The 19,340-nt window shown below is 42.0% G+C and overlaps 1 protein-coding gene across 1 annotated transcript; it reads left to right on the top strand.

Moving 5' to 3' along the window:
• The first annotated feature begins 4,201 nt into the window (after positions 1-4,201).
• On the top strand, positions 4,202-15,657 carry CDO1 (cysteine dioxygenase type 1). Its single transcript, XM_065941503.1, has 5 exons — positions 4,202-4,788; positions 7,367-7,444; positions 8,957-9,111; positions 13,894-14,063; positions 14,927-15,657. The coding sequence occupies exons 1-5, from the start codon at positions 4,619-4,621 to the stop codon at positions 14,954-14,956; spliced, it is 603 nt and encodes a 200-aa protein (XP_065797575.1). The 5' UTR covers positions 4,202-4,618; the 3' UTR covers positions 14,957-15,657.
• The last annotated feature ends 3,683 nt before the right edge of the window (positions 15,658-19,340 follow it).

Genomic DNA, 19,340 nt, shown 5'->3' with positions numbered 1-19,340 from the left:
CAAGTTAAAAGTCCTAAGTGATCTAAAGTCCCCATTACTACAGCTTGCCACCCACATCCGTGTTCATCTGTGTTATTCACACACTGGGCGTGCTTCCATCCCAAGGCTTTCTGCTTACCATATCGTCCACCTGGAAACGTCCCCCAGACAACCACATTTCTCACTAACATCCTTCAGTTCCTGCTCAACTATCACTTCATGAAGGAACTGTTCCCCTGAGCTCCCTCTGAAATGACACCTCCTCACCACTGTCTTTCCCCCTGCTTAATTTTTCTCCATTGTGTGTTGTATATAGTACCATGTGTCCATTTCTCCATGTGTACTATAGGTAGTATTAGTTGCCGTAGCTAACCCCATGAACATTAGAACATAAGCCTACTGAGGGCAGTCTTAAGTTTTATAAGCAGTACCTGCTGTATGGTACATGCTTTTAAATATGTGTTGAGTGGAAAGATAGGTCAATATTGTAAACCTCTAATAATTCTAGCTCCTTTCTCTGGATATCCACCACATGTCAGCGTCTTTCTTAAATGATCTTGAATCTTTCTTAAACATGATGATCATTGCCCTGGGCCACGCACCGTGCGGTAGAGCTGCCACCTCTGAATCTAGGTATTCTGCTTATGTTCATAGAGCGTGTCCTGGCAGTGACTTGGGGTAGGGTGGGCATGAGGGATACTACCATTACAATGTGCAGTTCTTTGTGAAAGAATATGGGTGTTCTTTGCAAAAAAACAAAAAGCAGAAGGAAAAAAAGGCAGAAGGAAAAGCTTAAGCAGAAGAATGGATTTGGTAACCACAAGAAATACTAACTAATACAATCTGGCTGGAAGACATCTGGTAAACGAGAAAAGGAAAGATGAAAGATGAAAAAGGAATTGTAGAACCAAAACATGGAGAATTTTAAGTGCCAGACTAACAAACCTAGTGTGTAGAAAAAGAGTTACTGAAAGTTTCTGACCAGGAGACATAATCTGTCTGGAGTTTAAAGGATAGTTAGTGTGTATAATAAAGGATCCACACTGGGAAAGGCCAGCGCAATAATCCACCCAAAATTATAGTAGAGGCTTGAACAAGTGGAGTAGCAATAGGAATAGAAAGGTGGGGAACCCTAAAAGATATTCTGGAGCTTTTAAAAACTTATTTATTGGTTGAAAAGGCTTGAGAATGAAGCAAGGAGATCCAACCAGTCCATCCTAAAGGAGATCAGTCCTGAATATTCATTGAAAGGACTGATGCTGAAACTGAAACTCCAATACTTTGGCCACCTGATGCAAAGAACTGACTCATGGGAAAAAACTCGGGTGCTGGGAAAGAATCAGACACAACTGAGCAACTGAGCTGAACTGAAATGAGAGTGAAGTTGGAAAAAGTAGACAGTGGTGGATGAGGTTCTTAAACTTCGGTAGCCTCGTGGAAGTAGAACCTCCAGGAAATGAAAAGCATGTTCGAAAGGAGTTTTTACATACGGTATATTTCATTTGGGGTACTAAAAGGTGTTCAAGATTGCTCTCAGTGTATGCAATTAGGGAGATGTAGGAGACATCCACAGAGGGGGTCAATCGTTATTTTGGGGGGAGAGTTTAGAGAGGCAATATGAACCTGTGGATATAGCTATATTATATAGATAGATCCTTGATTATAGATACATATAATATTATATATATATATATATAATGTGTATACATATATATATGTGTGTGTGTATATATGTGTATCCTTGAGGTCTCTGAATGTCAAGAGGAGCTGGAAAAAGAAAATACTGTCTGAAAAATTTAGGGAAGTGTAATCCACTATGAAATGAAGGAACGTTAAGCTTGTATTTGATTTTTGTTTTTCATTCCCAATATTTGTGAGTTAAAATGGCTGAAATGAGGTATTCAGTAATTAAGAGACTCAACAGGAAATTCAGTAGCAGCCACAGGACTGGAAAAGGTCAGTTTTCATTCCAATCCCAAAGAAAAGCAGTGCCAAAGAATGTTCAAACTACCATACAATTGCACCCATTTCACATACTAGCAAGGTAATGCTCAAAATCCTTCAAGGTAGGCTTCAACAGTACATGAACCAAGAACTTCAGATATCCAACTGTAATCCAACTACAAGCTGGATTTAGAAAAGGCAGAAGAACCAGAGGTCAAATTCCCAACATCCGTTGGATCATAGGAAAAGCAAGGGAATAAAAAAAAAATCGATTTCTGCTTCTTTGACTATGCTAAAGCTTTTACTGTGTAGGTCACAACAAAATGTGGAAAATTCTTAAAGGAGATGGAAATACCAGACCACCTTGCCTGTCTCCTGAGAAACCTGTATGCAGGTCAAAAAGCAACAGTTAGAACTGGACATGGAACAACAGACTGGTTCAAAATTGGGAAAGGAGTATGTCAAGGCTGTATATTGTCACCCTGCTTATTTAACTTATATGCAGAGTATAGCATGTGAAAGACTGGGCTGGATGAAGCACAAGCTGGAATCAAGATTGCCGGGAAAAATATCAACAACCTCAGATGTGCAGATGACACCACCCTTATGGCAGAAGCGAAGAGCAAGTAAAGAGCCTCTTGATGAGGGTCAAAGAGGAGAGTGAAAAAGCTGACTTAAAACTAAACATTCAAAAACAGATTATGGCATCTGATCCCATCACTTCATGGCAAATAGAAGGGGGGAAGTGGAAACAGTGACAGATTTTACTTTCTTGGGCTCCCAAATCACTGCAGACAATGACTGCTGCCACAAAATTAAAAGATGCATACTCCTTGGAAGAGACACCACTTTGCCGACAAAGGTCCGTATATAGTTAAAGCAATGTGTTTCCTGGTAGTTGTGTAAGGATGTGAGAGTTGGACCATAAAGAAGGCTGAGCACCAAAGAATTGATGCTTTCGAATTGTGGTGTTAGAGAAGACTCTTGAGAATCTCCTGGACTGCAAGATCAAACCAGTCAGTCCTAAAGGAAATCAACCCTGGATATTCATTGGAACGACTGATGCTGAAGCTGAAGCTCTAATACTTTGGCCACGTAATGCGAAGAACTGACTCATTGGAAAAGACCCTGATGCTGGGAAAGATTGAGGGCAAGAGAAGGGGGCAACAGAGGATGAGATGGTTGGGTGGCATCATCAATTCAATGGACAAGAGTTTGAGCAAACTCTGGAAGGTAGTGAGGGACAGGGAAGTGGGGTTGCAAAGAGTAGCACTTAGCAACTGAACAACAGGAAATACAGGAATAAAAAATTTTGAGCAAATGATCAAAAGGGTGCAAGTTTTTAATACTTTGTCCTATGATTCTGTAACCACCCTGCAACACACACCACAAAAGGTTGGCTTCTGGAGTACTAACATATTTACAATATATACATATATTCATACATATGTATATACATATAAATACCTTGGAGCAAAATCTAGGAAAAATAAACCAGTCTTCCAGAAGTCTAGACCTTTAATAAACCCCAATCTATCTATAGTGAAAAAGAAAGAGTCTACTGGCATTTCTTCTGTCCTTCACTTTTATTTTCATTTATACCTAATTTGTGTTCATATCAAAGCTTGCCGTGTGCCACACACAACATAGAAATGCATTTTCTTGTATGTATTACTGGTACACACAAGTACCAGTGGTATTATCCTTCAAGCACAAGCCTAAAATTGAGAGATTTAAGTAACTAGAACGCTTTAAATTTCTTTGACCCATTACTTGAAACATCAGGTCTTTGCATTGAATATATTATTTTTAAGGAAATGTTTGATTTTAAAAATCAGAGGGATATCCGGCCTATTGTTTCACTAGGTTGCTCTAGACACAAGTCTCCCTCGTCAAACTGTAATTTAAAGTACAACACATTCAAAAATTTTTTAAAGATTTTCATTTATTTTCACCTAGCCTTGAAGCACGTTATCGATGGTTTCAATCGGCGGAACAGTAGCTCTCCAGCCTTAGGAGTGCAATCCATCCTCAACCTTGGCAAACTGTTCACAACCCCTCGGCTCCATTTGGAAGAAAACCCCCTTTCTTTCCCATTCCTTCCTGCCCGTCGTCCTCCCCTTCTCCAGACCCCTTCTGTCGACGACCTAGCGTTTTGACTCGAGGCTGCAGAACGGAGCCTCAGGGAGCTGGGCGGGGGAGTAGGCTTTGGATGGGCTGTCAAAAGGCGCCCTGCTCCGGCGGGGGAGAGACTGTGCGAAGCCCATCGCAAGCGCTGGGACCCGCGAGGACAGCGTTCCGCCAGGGTGAGGGTGCCGAGGGAGCCGGGGTCGTTTGCGTGGGCCTTGCGCGCACACGTTGTCGCCGCTTTAACCACCCTTCTCAGGTCGCTTCCCCCTCCTCCCCACCCTCCGAGGGACGTTGGTACATTCCCGCCGACTCCGAGAGCTTTAAAAGGGCCCTGGGAGGCTGACCCTACAAGGTTTGATTTTGAATTTGTGTGCGCAGCGCGTACCCAGACCCGCCAGGGCGGGTATCTTGGCAAAGGGCTTATTTACGCCGTGACCCTCTTGCGTTAGGGGGCTTTGTGTCGCGTGTAACTGTCTAGCTTAGCGCCTAGGGACTCTCGCCTCCGGCTCCTCGGCTCCTCCTTCATCATCCTTCAGCGAGACGCGTGCCGCCAGTTCCTCGGGGGATGGAGCGGACCGAGGTGCTAAAGCCCCGCACCCTGGCCGATCTGATCCGCGTCCTGCACCAACTCTTCGCCGGCGAGGAGGTCAACGTGGAGGAGGTGCAGGCAGTCTTGGAGGCTTACGAGAGCAACCCCGCCGAGTGGGCATTGTACGCCAAGTTCGACCAGTACAGGTGAGCGCGCTCTCGCCCCGCTCTCCGAGGCTCCGCAGCGCCGGCCTCCCGGCCCAACGGCGGCCGGCGCGGGAGGAGGGGGTTCGACCGCCGGAGAGCGCAGGCGGCTCGGCGCCCGCCGCGCCCACCCTCGCGATGCTCCCAGCCCGCTCCCGCACCCCAGCGCCGCGCCTCCATGCCCGCGAGCCCTGGGGCCTGCGCCCTGCGCTTAGGGCCGAAGGTGGGTCCCACTGGCCCGAGACTGCGACAGGCTCCCGGAGGGGAGGACACCGCGCGGCTGCAAGTTTTCTGTTCTCTTCTCGTTGATCGACCGCTCGGCTTCCGAACACTGCTCCTCCTCCCAACCTTGGCGTCCAGAGCAGTAGCCCTCCACCCCCCACCCGGCTCCGGAGCCTTCGCTCGCCTAGTCCGCGGAGGAGATGCGGGGAGCCCCTGGGGGCTGGACGCCCTCAGGCTCGGACTGGCTGGATTAACCTGGGGTGCTCCTAGGAGAAGGTCCAAGAGCGGTCCGGAGAAAGGGGTGACCGTGGAAGATACAATTAAGCGACATTACTTCTCCCTCGGTCGCCTGCAACCAGGCGTCCGCTGGCAAGCATTTTTGCTAATATAAAATAACGACCTGGGGATGTCAGCTGCTATTTTTCAGTCTATGCTGATCCCTCTCCCAAAGCAAGTTGTCTCCACCGACTGCGGGTTTATTTAAACCCACTGTTTGGTTCTCAAATGAGTGCTTCTCTTTCAGCCCCCAAGCAATATGCCGTTTCTTATCCTTTAGATCTGAGCGTCTGGAATGTAAATTGAAGACCCCTGCTCCTCAGCTGTGCTAGAGTGAGATGAACGGGTGGCTGCTCGTGGCAGCCCTGGCTTGGAGATTAAGTAAAATTGAAACATGAAGCACTACCAATCCCCTGGGGAGAAGAGTAAAATTTAGTCACCCAGAAGAGTGAGGATTTCTTTTTCCGAAGGGTAGCCAGCGCTTCGGTCATAATGGTTGGTTGTGTTGAGGGTTGGGAGGGCTCTGGGCCTCTTCCGATCACTTGGCACGTGAACTAACTTATTACCTTGCAGCGGTTCTGTGAGATAGGTGCCATTGGGGGAGGAAGAGTAGGTAGTGAGAGGGTTGGATTACCTGCATAAGAACTTATGTCCAGGATTCAAATTAGCATTCTCGTTCCGGAGCCTACACTCTAAACCACTGCTAAACTTCCTATAGACATAAGGTGCCATCATAGTTTTCTTTTGCCTAGATTTATTATTGACCAAGTGAAATCAATTAACCAGGGTAGCTTGTAAGAACAAGGGCATTTCCAAGGCCTTGAATTTACCTTGACAGACAAGCTCGAAACCACTTGATACCTTTGGGTTGACTTATTCCACAGGTTTCTGAAGCACCCCTCAGTAAGATAATGGGTGCAGTCCTGCAGTTGGAGGAGGGAGGGAGATGGGAGAACAGAAATCAATGCCATCGTGGCCTTGGGAAGGCCAGTGCAGAAGAAGCAACACAGAGTAAGTGCTAGGCAGTAAATTCTCTGGAAGAAGCCCCAGCAAGAGGAGGACCCTAAGACTGGTGGAAGGAAACTGGGATCCCTAGTACAGAAGCGTTTCCCAGGGTCAAGGGCTATGTGTGTGGCTCCTTGCAGATCATAAAGGGCTGCAAAGTAAGGATAACTGTCCTCTAATCCACTAATCAATCTCAGGGACCCTGCTCTGCCAGCACCTGGCCTCTAGCCCAGGGGAGGAGGGGGTGTGTGGGGCACAGTGAGCAGATGACCATGTGAACAAACAACACGGGATAAAGATTCCTTTCCTTAAAAATGAGTTTAAATAAATGTCTTAATTACCTAACTTTGTTAATTAGATGGACTTTGTTAATTAGATGGTGTCAAGAGAACCCGCTAGACCAAGAGAAGCTTTAAAGTTGATTTTCTGAGGTGGGGTGGTGTGGGTGGGGTTGTTTTGGTTTGAGATTTTTGGAGGCCAGTTGCTAATGTACAAGGTTTAGGGTATTATTTTACTTCACGAGTACAGTGACTTTTGTCCTGGTACTTAGGTCCCTCTGGAGGACTTTTCATTCTGATGCTTTTGAATGTGGATGTCATTTGTGTCTTGGCTGTAGTAAAACTAAGGAGAATTCTAGAACAGCTATTTAGTAAAACCTTGTTTCTCAAATTCTGGTTTAGCTACAGGGAGGGGGACAAAAGATAATAGCAGCATTCTTGCTTAGAGCAGTAGTGTACTTTGAAAATACTTTCTGTGAGAAACTTTTATTCTTTTTATCAGTTTGAGGCTGTCACGTGAAAAATCAAGGAATTTGAATTTTTTTTTTTTGGTTACCTTTTTCATGCCACTGATTGAAACTGAGCAGCTGTGAACAGTGATTCAAAATACAAAAATGTCTAAAATGAACCATAGAAAAATATTTGTTTTCATTTGTGCTCAATTTCTAACTAGACAACCACATTTAAAGTTGCTGAGAGGTAAAAATATTAGCATTTGTAAATTAATGATACTGTATGACATTTTTCTCCCAGTGCTTGTCTCATCAAACAAATTCAAGCTTCTGAAATGTTCTTTTTAGGTATACTCGAAATCTTGTGGATCAAGGAAATGGAAAATTTAATCTCATGATTCTGTGCTGGGGTGAAGGACATGGCAGGTAAGACAGCTGCTCGTTTGGATATTTATTAAAGTACTTAGTCCAGCACATGAAAAGTATAGTGCAAACTGGCCACGTGTCTGTGAGCACTAATAAATCACAAATTGTTCACAGTGTTCCCTAATCCCAGCAAAACTTCTCATGGGAATTAGCATGAGGGGTTTAGCATATACCATGTCTGAGAGACCTGCTGCTCAAATGAGTGGTAAATCAAAGGAGGTGGTGGTAAGTAACCAGCTTAATTTAACCTCTGTGTTCTCTGGAGTTAAACTTTCTATGGAATTATGCTAAAACTTGACCTTTGCGGTGCTTTGAAGTGTGTAAACAATTGTCAGGCCAAAGACCAAAGCATCCAGATGTGAAACTAGAAAAGCAATTTGGAAAATTTTCTACTTCAAGCTGACTGTTTATTTTCTTTATATAGAGATAAGGTAATTTAGGCTAATACCAGTTCTTGGTTCCTTAGTTTTCCCTCAGCTGATGCATTTGCAAGTCTCACTACCAATCAAGTATGATTTCCTCTCTAAGTAGGTCCTCCTCGGTCTGAAAATGGTAAAACAAACAAACAAACAATAATCCAGACCCGTTTTTGGTACAAGAAAGGAAACATGAATTTATAAGATTTTGGAAAGTTAGGTTTATAGAGTGCATTTACTTATCTATCTAGAATGAAGTTGTTTTCATCCTCTCAAAATTTTTTGAAAGCAGATTATATGTTAGGAGTAGGACAACGCTCTGTGAATTAGGAAGCAAGTTCTTATGGTACATATATGGGTTAACAGAATTCAACGTACGAAATAAATGCTCTAATGTATACAAATTCATACCTTTTAATCAACCCTATAGCTGATACTACTTAATAAGCTTAAATACTATTTACAGGAATAAACTCTTTCCCCAAATCCAATTTGCTTTTTTATTCTTCCATCAATATTGGGAAGTAATCACAGGTAGGATACTCTAAATCTATAAAATGTTAACATTTTATATACTTTACAGTATAATTTTCAGTTGGTCACACACGTTCATACCTTTTGTCCTCCAGAAGAAAGAGAAAAAAAGCCCGAGGGGGAAAACAGTCATGTGACCTTTGACCTTCTCAACGTGATGCTGTTATTACAGTTATTATTATCCTTTCTAAAGTTACACTAATGTAGTTTTTAAATCAAGTTCTAACTGAAAAGCTGTATCTTGGAAAAGATAAATGGTTACTGGTTTTGTGTTTCTGTTAGCAAAGTAGTTTTACAACAGGGTTTAAAAAAGTGAACTGTTCTTCAGTAGGGTTATGGATCAAAACTGTACCCCTTATATGCATCAACATGGAAAATATAGTGTTGCATTACTTTGCCCTGAACAATGTTGAATTATAAATTGATGACATTTAGCAATCCAGCTGAAAAGGATATTGGCCTGGGAGGTATCCTACTGACAGTTATAGCTGTAAGCTCTGGACAGACTGTTACAGGTCTGAGTTCATCTACTGAGTTCAGTTGTTGTTTTGTGTAAATATAGCAGTATCCATGATCACACCGACTCCCACTGCTTTCTGAAGATGCTGCAGGGAAATCTAAAGGAGACATTGTTTGCCTGGCCTGACAAGAAATCCAATGAGATGATCAAGAAGTCTGAAAGAATCTTGAGGGAAAACCAGTGTGCCTACATCAACGGTAACATCCAATACATTTAACAAACTAGTGGGGAAAACCTTGCACGCCCATCTGAAATATTGCTCTCTTACATTTGTGCAGTAGAGCATGGGTCCTGTAGGCATGATCTCATCTGCTTAGGAAGTAACTTAAAAGCAGTGGATTTTGCTTTTTTTCCTTAAAGCTTTTGCATGTGGATGGTTGCAAGGAGTTGGACATGACAGTAACTAAACCATCCCCATGTGTGGAAAGGAATCACTTATTAAAAACATGCATGCAGGCTAGCATCCATTGAAGAGTCATTTACCTACCAAGTCTTAGGACAGTTAGAATCAAATAGGACTTTACATAAGGAGAGTCTTTTAATAAAGGTGAGAGGCCAAGTTGGAAGTATTAGTCTTTGGTTAGAAAATGGAAAGAAATGTTCTGGAAGTGATTAAGAATGCTAGCTAGTCCCTGTTTTCCTAAAGTGCATACAGTATTCTCAGGAGAAACTTTATGAAGCACATTATTTAGCAATGATTTCTAGATCTCTGACAATTCATTCTTTCTCCTGAATATAATATGGGAGAGCTGAACGCTCTTCAGTAGAGGCAATGATTAACATCTGTGTTCCTAAAGGGCTTAGTAACTGCAAAAAGCTCCTCAAAGCTTCTATGAGATAACTTTTTTATTCCCATTTACAGATGAAATTGCCAACACATACGAAGAGTAAGGTCACTCAGGACTTTAACCCAAAGAATTTGATGCCAAAGCCCACACTCTTAGTTGGGACGCTATCCCACTTATCTAAAATAAAGTATTACAGAGGCTTTTCTGGCAAAGCAAGTTCTTTCTTCTTAAAGTTAAATATTGGCCTTGGTACGTGGCTTAATTTTGCTCATTAGTTTAAGAATGCAAGTCACTTACAAAGGTCAGATTGTGTAGGAACTTTTCCCCCATTCACATAACACAAGGAGGTTAATTCCTCAAGTGGCAGGAAACTCTTATTTGAGGTGGACTTCCCAAATGGCACTAAAGAAACTGCCTGCCAATGCAGGAGACATAAGAGATGTGGGTTCCACTCCTGGGTCGGGAAGGTCCCCTGGAGGAGGGCGTGTCAACCCACTCCAGTATTCTTGCCTGGAGAATCCCATGGACAGAGGAGCCTGGTGGGCTACAATCCATGGGGTCGCACAGAGTCACACACGACTGAAGAGACACACATAAATACATACACATAAATAAATACACACACATAAATAGCAGGCACACGAGACTCCCAAGAGCAAGATTACCAATACTCCTCACAATAAAGCCAAAAGCCTTTCAGAATAATTACTTTCCGCTAGAATCACAGAGTCATTGTGAAGCTTTGTTAGATCTTGGAAAACACTTAAGGTTTTTTTTCAAGGATCTTCAATGCAAGAGACTGTGGGAACTGGTGTGCAAGCGGTCCTGTCTAAAGGGACAACATGACTATCAGCTCCAGTGAGATCATCCTGACTTTTTTCCATAAAAGTGGAATATTCTGATTTTTTTTTTTTTTTTTTTTTTTGCTGCACCTCATGGCATGCCAGACTTCCCTGACCAGGGATTGAACCCATGTCTTGTGTACTGGAAGCTCACCATCTTTACCAGTGGACCACCAGAGAGGTCCTGGGAAATTCTTGATTTTTATGGGAAATTTTGCTAACCTGCAAAATACTGGACAAGATAAGCTAAATATTTCTGTAGACGTATTACTCAAAAACTACAGACTTTCAACCTTTGATTTTTACATGCAGGAGGAATGCTAGATATGGATAGTGATCAGAGGAAAGATGTTTCAAGTACAGGAAAGCATGAGTGAAGGCACAGCCATTGCAAAGAATGAAAACTGCACGGATGGTCTAGCTGGAAGGGAAGAAGAATGGACTTGGATAGGAATAATAGGAGAGTAAAGCTAGATCAGGGCCTTAGCCTCCAAGACAAGCTTCGAGTAAGAGCTTTCTTTGGTCAGCAGAATTTTACTGGGAATGTCTTGATCAAGCAGTATGCATCACAGGGGGAAGGTGAGGGAAAATGGGGCAAGGAAATCAAGTTACCTGTCTTAATAGGTGGAAGGTGGACATTGCCTCGAACAAGCTGTCATTCATAAGTATCACCAAGAACGGTCTGGTATTAGTGTGACAGAGGGTATATCATTGGCAAAAAGGAAAGGAGGGAGAAACTAATAATAATGTTGGAATTACTAGCATCAGGGATCAGACATGAGCACTGGGGGCTTCTAAAGAATGGGCGAGCTGTTTTTGTGGGATCTTTGCTTGAAATTGGAGGGGAAAGGCAATCAGTTCTTCAGAATGTTTAACTTTTGTTCAAAATTAAGCCAGTGTATTATAAAAGCATAGGCTATAAAATGGAAGGGTTTGCATATCTAAGAACTAAGCCCCATTTTTTTAAATGAGGAAGACAGAAGATCCTGGAAGTTCTGAGTTGTTCAAAGGCAGTCAGTCTAACTGGGAGTAGAATCAAAGTCTTCTGTTTCTGGGCTACGTTGTTCTTTGTCATGCAAGCTCCTGGAGCTAGATGATAAAGCGTAAGGCCAAATTAAGTGCCCTAAGGAGAAGAGGGTGGCGGAGGATGAGATGGTCGGATAGCATCACCGACTCAACGGACATGAACTTCAGCGAACTCCAGGAGAGCGTGGGGGACAGAGAAGCCTGGTGTGCTGTAGTTCATGGGGTCACAAAACTCGGACATGACTTAGCAACTGAACAACAACTAACTACACTAATACCCTGAACTCCTTCCTTGATTCACCTTCCAACTGTCTCTCTACTATAGAAATTTCTTTATCCACAGGTATAAAAATACTGTTTTGTTTATTTCAGTCTTCTTGAAGACACCTCCCCTGGGCCTTTTGACCTCCTTCAATGTGGATTGGCTGGCCAGGGCTCCCCCGGGGTCCCCTCACACCATCCAGGCTTTCCATTTCCTCTCTCCGGGCGCCTATTCCCTCATTTCCTGATCTCATGCCTGCTTTCTCTTGGGTTCGCATGCTTGTTTTGGTAGCACAAGTCTTCCAATGGCCCTGTGAGAAAGGGTACACGGAAGATAAATTTTTGAGACCTCTTATATCTAAAAATCTCTGTCTTCAACCCTTATGAAATCATGACCTGGCAACCGCTTTTTCTCAGAATTATAAAGGTCACCCCTTGTCTTTTAGTTTCCATTCTTCTTGTTGAAAGCCTGGTTCCATTCTGATTCTTGAATATTTCTCTGAATCCTATTTTTTCTTTCTAGGAACTCTTGAGGCCTTCTCTTTGGGTGTCTTTTGATGCACTTTGTTTCATGACACTCGTTGTGCTGGGAGCTCACGAGGTCCTATGAGCTAGGAATTCACGTTCTTCAAAATAATATTCTCAGGTCGTTTCTTTGATTTTGCTATTGTTGTGTTTGTTTCTGAAACTACTATGGGTCAGATGTTAAACCTTCCGAACTAGTCCTCTGGTGTTTTGGGTTTATTTATCTTCCCTATGTTCTATCTTTGGCCCTTTGTTCTTTGAGTCTTCACAGGTTTTTCTTCTAGCGCTTCTATTCAGATTTTTATTTCTTCTCTTTATATCTATGAAAGCTCTTTTTACTCTCTAGCCCTTTTATGGTATTCTCCTCTTATCTCTGTCTCTAAGCACCAGGTGGCTTATACAGGATCTTTGTTCCCCAACCAGGGTTTGAACTCAGCTCATCACAGTAAAAGTGCTCAGTTCTAACTTCTGGACCACCAGGGAACGCCCTCTCTCTTGTTTCTATGAGGATATTGATGTTTTTGGTTTTGTTTTTTTAGCCTTCTCATGAGTCGTGTCTGTTTCACGTTGCCTTTTTTCAGGTTGCTCTTGCCTCTATTATACTAGAGGCTCTGCTCACATGTCTGGTGGCCCTGACTGTGTGCTAGCATTTAAAAACCAGGGACACAAAAGTTAATTGGAAGCTTTCACACATGGATGGTGTTTGTCAACTGGACTTCACTCTAGATCATCATGGTAAAGCTTTTCCTTGAGGACCAACCAAGGGCCATATCTTCAGTTTTTTCTTGAGCTGATCAGATTCTCAGAGAAACTGTTTCCCATTTCTTGTCTGGAGAAGAAATTCCCATCTGGCAGCATTTTGGCAATTTTGTGATGAAGAAAGTGGAGATCTTACCACTCAATGTGTAAATTTTCATTTTAGTCACCAGTTTTTCACCAAGTATCCACCGGTCCTGAGTTCATCTGCTATACTCTTTCTAGAGAATAAATAGATCTCAGACTTCTACCAGGGTTAGAGGGGAGGGGAGGGAGACGTGATGGAAAGAGTTTGAGGCTAAACTTAAGATAGACTTCAACGAGTTCTTATATCTGAAGCCCGTCTTTACCTTCATTTCAGGAAGTGTCTGTGCTGCCAGTCTCTGTGCTGTTTGTCAGTTTCAGGGTATAAATCAGGTTATTTCTTGGCCATGTCCAAGCATAACTGAGGATTTAGCTTTCTCTCCTCTGCAAAGTCATCAATCTACTTCTGTACTTTCAATTTTTTTAAGTTTTTTTTTTTTTCACTTTAATAAAGACGTTTTTTTCTTTTCCTTTTATCTTTATATGTTGATGCCTTTTTAATTCTTCCACTTCAGGAAAGAGCGTCTTCAGGAAAAAAGCAGAGTGTCATTTACCCTTTAACTGGAAGTTCAGTTATAACTAGTTTTTAATAATTCCATATGTATTGGTTGATTTAAGATTTGAGGTGATTAACATTTTTACCTAAGTCCATCATCTAAGCCCCTTCATCTCTCCATGCCTCTTGGGTATTGTTTAGATTCCATTGGCTTACATCGAGTGGAGAACATTAGCCACACAGAGCCTGCTGTGAGCCTGCACCTGTACAGTCCGCCTTTTGACACGTGCCACGCCTTTGACCAAAGAACAGGACATAGAAACAAAGTCACCATGACATTCCACAGCGCGTTTGGGGTCAGGACTCCGTTCGTAAGTGTAGTTTCTCTCTCCTTTATTTGAGTGCTTTGTAGGTCAACAGCATCACATGGATACATTGCTTTTTTTGTTCTAGATATTATGTGAATTATTTAAATTCTTAAGTTGACGTATAGAAAGAGCCTTAACTTGGGGAAAAGGCCGCTCTGTATTCTCTTACTTTCTTTAATTTCAGAGACTGTACTTCCATTTATTAAAAAGAAAAAGCTTAAATTAGATGCAAAGAATTGATTATTGAAAGATTTCAAAATTTATACTTATTACTAAAGAAAATACCTTATCGTCATTAGGGAAATAAGAGTGAGAACTATACTGATAAATCCGCCGCTGCCATGACTTCATGTCCGTAGGTCTGATCTGCTGAGACAACACAAATAACTTGCGTAGTTAACCTTTGCAACGTTGAGATCCTATTCTGATAGCGTGAATAAAGAAACTTGCCTGTTTTGATTCCCAAGTTGCTTTGTCTTTGAGCAGTGATGGCAACCAATAGTAACATGCTATGGCAGTCTTCTACCTCTGAGGTCAATGGGCTGTTTAGCTGAGGGATCTTTCATCAGTCGTGGGAATGCCCAGAAATGCACAGTGCCTGAAAAGACTGAATATCCTTATCCATCTTAGGAAAGTACAGCCTTTGCGAGAAGCCAGGGCAGAATTCTCTCAACTGATTGCCCTGCTTTATTTCCTGCATTCCAATCCCCAAGAGATAGATACTCTTATCACAGGAACAAAACAGCAGAAGCTTCATTGCCATGTACTGAATTTTCAAACACTGCTAGAGAAGCAGAACTACTTAGAACAGGCAGAAATGTCTGATGGAAAGATCCTACCCTGCTTTCTTTCTTTCTTTCTTACAGGCAACTTCAGGATCACTGGAGAACAACTAAGGGGCACCAGACCCTCTGAGGTTTTACTTTAAGGTCCAGTGAAGTTTCACCTCGAACAGGAAGGTCTCCCACCACTTGCCTGTCCAGTAACACACTTTACAAGGCCAATATTAGATCTACCATAAGGCAGATGCTAATTATAAGGGATTAAGTAAGCAAATAGTGCCCCGAGCTACTATATAAGAAAAATCCCACTAAAGATAAAAAGGCTTATGATCGTAAAAGTCAAATCAAGCTCCACTGTTTTTCCTGCTAAACCCATCAGAACCATACTAGGAATGTCAATGATGGTTTTTATAGTTTCTGGAAACACTTTGGTCTCTGGATTGTAATTAGCAATAAATAAAAGCAAGATATCAGACCACCCACCTTGTTACTTGGAAGGTTAAATGTAGATGTCTTCAATATACTTTGTATGTTCTTAATATTTGAGGAGAACTTTTTGAATCTGTGCATTTTATTTTTTCAATCTTATTTTACAAATTCCTGTTCTATAAATAATAGGGTAGTAGATAGAGAAACGTAAGGCACTTTGCCATTTGGTAATTAAATGAAGGGCAGAAGATTTCAAAAAGTACATATACTCAAACCCACAACAAACTAAAACTATGAACTCAATGTCTAATGTATCCAGTGGTCTGAGACTTTGTACTGCTGCCAGAATTGCCAAACAATTTTAATAAAGTTGGGTTTGAACATAATTCAAAGTTTTCTTTTTCTTTAGCTTGATCAGAATTTCATATGATTCATGGCTTCTTAGATTTAGGTAGACTACCAAAAGCACTGCAGAAGGTGCTTTTATGATATAAGAATATAAGAAGGCCTAAAACCACATTCAAGAAGAACTTACCTTTGGGGTTTTTTATATGTGTTCACCAACTGGCCAGAGATAACAACCCAAGGGTCTCTGGCCCTAGGGCAGCTCATAGACATGATCAGTTTTGCCTGAAAATTGTCTGTGGGGTCTGCATGTGTTTATATATGAATTAGATTTCGACAGTTAAAAACTGGGGATTTCACGGAAGGAGGAATGGACTTTGAAGTATCTGGCAAGACTGGACCTGCGCTGCACCTTCACTGATAGCAGTTAACCGGCCTGGGATCTGCCCCTTGGATGGGGCCGCCTCCCCCATCTGTGGCAATCTCCATTTTCCCTGTTTCCTTTGTGTGTTTCCCGCAAAGCCCACTCATGCCTTTGAGTTTGCTGCCCCCACTGTAGGCAATTTTCTTACGAATAGCTGTCACAATCGTGGGTTTTGTTATCTCTGGTAACTGAATTAGAAAGTAAACTCTTTTGAAGATACTTCTGATTAGGCCATTGATTGTGGAGTCTCATAGAATTACTTACATCTTTATACCTTTGCTTCCTCTCACTTTTGAGAAGGATATTAATGTTTACTGACATCAATGTCTAGTTGGTGCTAGAGGTAAAGAATTCACCTGCCAATGTAGGAGTTACTGGTTCAATCCCTGGGTTGGGAAGATTCCCTGGAGGAGGAAATGGCACCCCACTGCAGTATTCTTGCCTGAAAATTCCATGGGCAGAGGAGCCTGGTGGGCTGCAGTCCATGGGGCCGTGAAGAGTCAGATGAGACTGAGCATTTACAATATACTCGGCGTTATTATAAGTTGCTAAGATGTACTAACAAATTGAATTCCAGAAAGCTCTTCCTTATGAATTAGACACTGGATTGATTTCATTCTGCTGCTCTAACACTACCACAGACTCACTTTCCTACAGCTAGCTCTGTTGGTCAGAAGTCAGAAGCTTCATGGCCTCGTGTGCAAGGCCCATGTCAGAGGCTTATCTTTTGGTGTGGGTTCATTGACCATGTACTTGGACGAACTGGTTGATGAATGAAGGGCTTTTACCTGTGTTTCATGTGAAGGGATAGCAGTACGTTTAGTAATGGTGCTTAGTCTTTTTTTTTTTTTTTTTACTCCTCCCACTTTGAAATCTCAAACACTAAAGAAGTCTCCAGAAAGACCAGCACACAACAGATTTGCTTACAATTTCAGAAAAGATTCCTAGACCCTGTGAAGGCCCTTAGAAGCCCCAGTGAAGAGCTTTGCCACATTTGAGGCTTTCCCAAGGCTCGTGACAAATGGTGGCTATTTCACTTCATTTTCTGAGCAAGCTGGGTTACTAGTTAACCTGTGAAAGTTGCAGGGAGGTTTCTAGGAATCACCAGAGGTTGATGCTACCTTGTCTGAGGCACATCCACGTAGTTCACAAGGTCAGTTCTCTCTAAAGACATGAAAAACTGCAGTCTTTCACAACTTCAGTTGTCTAGTTTGTAGGTGTTTTCTTTAAAGTGTATGTGGGATAGTGAAATAAGTCAGACACAGAAGGACAAACAATGCATGATTCCACTTACACAAGATGCCTAGAAAAGGCCAATTTACGTAGACAGAAAGGGTAGCCTAGAGGCAACCAGAGGCTGAGGGGTAGGGAGTGGCAGGGGATGAGAGTTACTATTCAATGGGTCCAGAGTTTCTGTTGGGGGTAATGAAAATGACTTGGGTATAGATAGTAGTTGTGCATACACAGCATTGTGAATGTATTTGGTATCACTGAATTGAACACTTGTGTATAGTTAAAATAGTAAAAAAAAAAAAAAAAAGTGTATGTGGAAGTAAAGTTTGTGTGTGTTGGAATAGGTAAGACTTCCTGCCATAGAGAATGCAAATGAAATGGAAGGCATGTGGTGAAAAGTATCTTTTTCACCCCATCCTCAGGCTCTCAGCTTTCCTCTCTCCATGTAACCTGGCCCATATGACCACTCTCCTGTGCTTCCTCATTTACTTGTCCCCATTACTTAGACACAGGGTAGCATTCTGAAGTCCCATGTGGTGCATTTACAAGGAGACTTTTCCATAGCCAGACACAAGCAGTTCCCTCACTCTGTACTGATGGTTGCCTGTATGGTGTTACACTGTGTGAATGTGCTGTAGTTTAACCCACTGGTCCTCCGCTGATGGACTTTGAGGTGATTTGTAACCTTTTACAATCACAAACAATTCTGCAATGAGTAACCATGTATGTGATGTCATTTCACAAATATCAGTGGACATGTCTTTATTACAAAACAACTGCGATAACTCAGCCCCAAGAAATGAGGTAACAGTGGAAGGTCATGGCAAGCCACCCTAACTGGAGAGGGCCCCTCCGGTGTAGAACTTATCACCTGATGTCATCACTGTTCAATTCAGCCACTTCCACATGTTCATTGGTCAAGTGTGTTCACGTTAAGCCTCCAACTGTCAGAAGTTTGACATTCAGATTCCTTATCACGAGCAGGAAAACCTGCGTTTTTGTGAGCAAACTGCTGACCAATGTAGGCCTCTGCCCGTGCAGATCGGAGAGCTGACCCATTCCTGATGTTCCATTTTTGTTTGCTTTTTCACTCACTCACCCTGATGAATGCTTGAAGATGTGACGGCTTTCTGTGCTTTTGAAAACATCCTTCAGTTTGCTTAATGAGGGCCATTTTACTGCTTCTTGAGTAATTCACAAAGAGATGTAAAGGATCTCAGAGACTGAGATCTTCTGAATGTGATTTTGAGCACTAATTTTAGCCTCAGTAGCCTGAGAGGGCATTCTTATACAAGCTCAAGGAGATGGCCATCTGCTTGACATGTTTATGTCTGTATATCATATGATAGAGTGGGATGTATATTTACCTAAAAATGCAACCAGAAAAATTCCTTGCACATGAGGGGTAAAAATATAGAACTAGAAAGTAATCTACTGCAACTGAAAAGATTGATTAGCCTTCCATTCCATGGACCCTCCTGGGCATGTCATAAGAAGAAAAAGTATCATTACAACAATAGATCACTGCCAAACACCTTTCCAGAAATGAAAGTATGATTCTAATGAATTTATGCAGGATTCATCTAACTGATAAATATAAGATAATGCTAGCATGAAATCATGAAGATGAAATGAGTATTGCCAAACAAATCTTTTGATAAATGAAACTGAGGCAGTTGAAGTCAGGGTTAACCACTGTACCGGAGTAGGTTCACACAGCCCCATGGGAGATGGTGTGGAGAAATTTCACAAGCTGACTGATAGATTAAAATTACCAATAATGGGAATATTTACACAGTGTCAATCTGTCAATACTACAAGTCCGAGTAGGTAGTTCTCTATCTTAAGAGAGTCTGTTAAATATTTGAGAGCATACCACTATATCTAAACCTATTCAGTCAATTCAAAATAAAGACAAGGTTTGCCTGGACTATTTAAATATACATTTTAATCCTTTCATTGTCACTGGACTTTTGCATACATAGAAAAATGTCACTTCAGAGAAATCCTTTAAATTGAGACAGAGATATTGTTTCTCCCCTCCCCATGTCAAAGATGGGGACATAT

The sequence above is a fragment of the Muntiacus reevesi genome, chromosome 7, assembly GCF_963930625.1.
Source record: "Muntiacus reevesi chromosome 7, mMunRee1.1, whole genome shotgun sequence".
Taxonomy (NCBI): domain Eukaryota; kingdom Metazoa; phylum Chordata; class Mammalia; order Artiodactyla; family Cervidae; genus Muntiacus; species Muntiacus reevesi.
Note: the sequence above shows the minus strand (reverse complement) of the source record. Positions and strands in the feature narration are given on the sequence as shown.

Bases quoted from the DNA above. Each gene is read 5' to 3' on its own strand.
- CDO1 (XM_065941503.1), top strand. From the start codon at position 4,619: ATGGAGCGGACCGAGGTGCTAAAGCCCCGCACCCTGGCCGATCTGATC. The intron at 9,112-13,893 runs GTAACATCCAAT...GGTATTGTTTAG, and splicing joins CCAGTGTGCCTACATCAACG to ATTCCATTGGCTTACATCGA. The intron at 14,064-14,926 runs GTAAGTGTAGTT...TCTTTCTTACAG, and splicing joins TTGGGGTCAGGACTCCGTTC to GCAACTTCAGGATCACTGGA.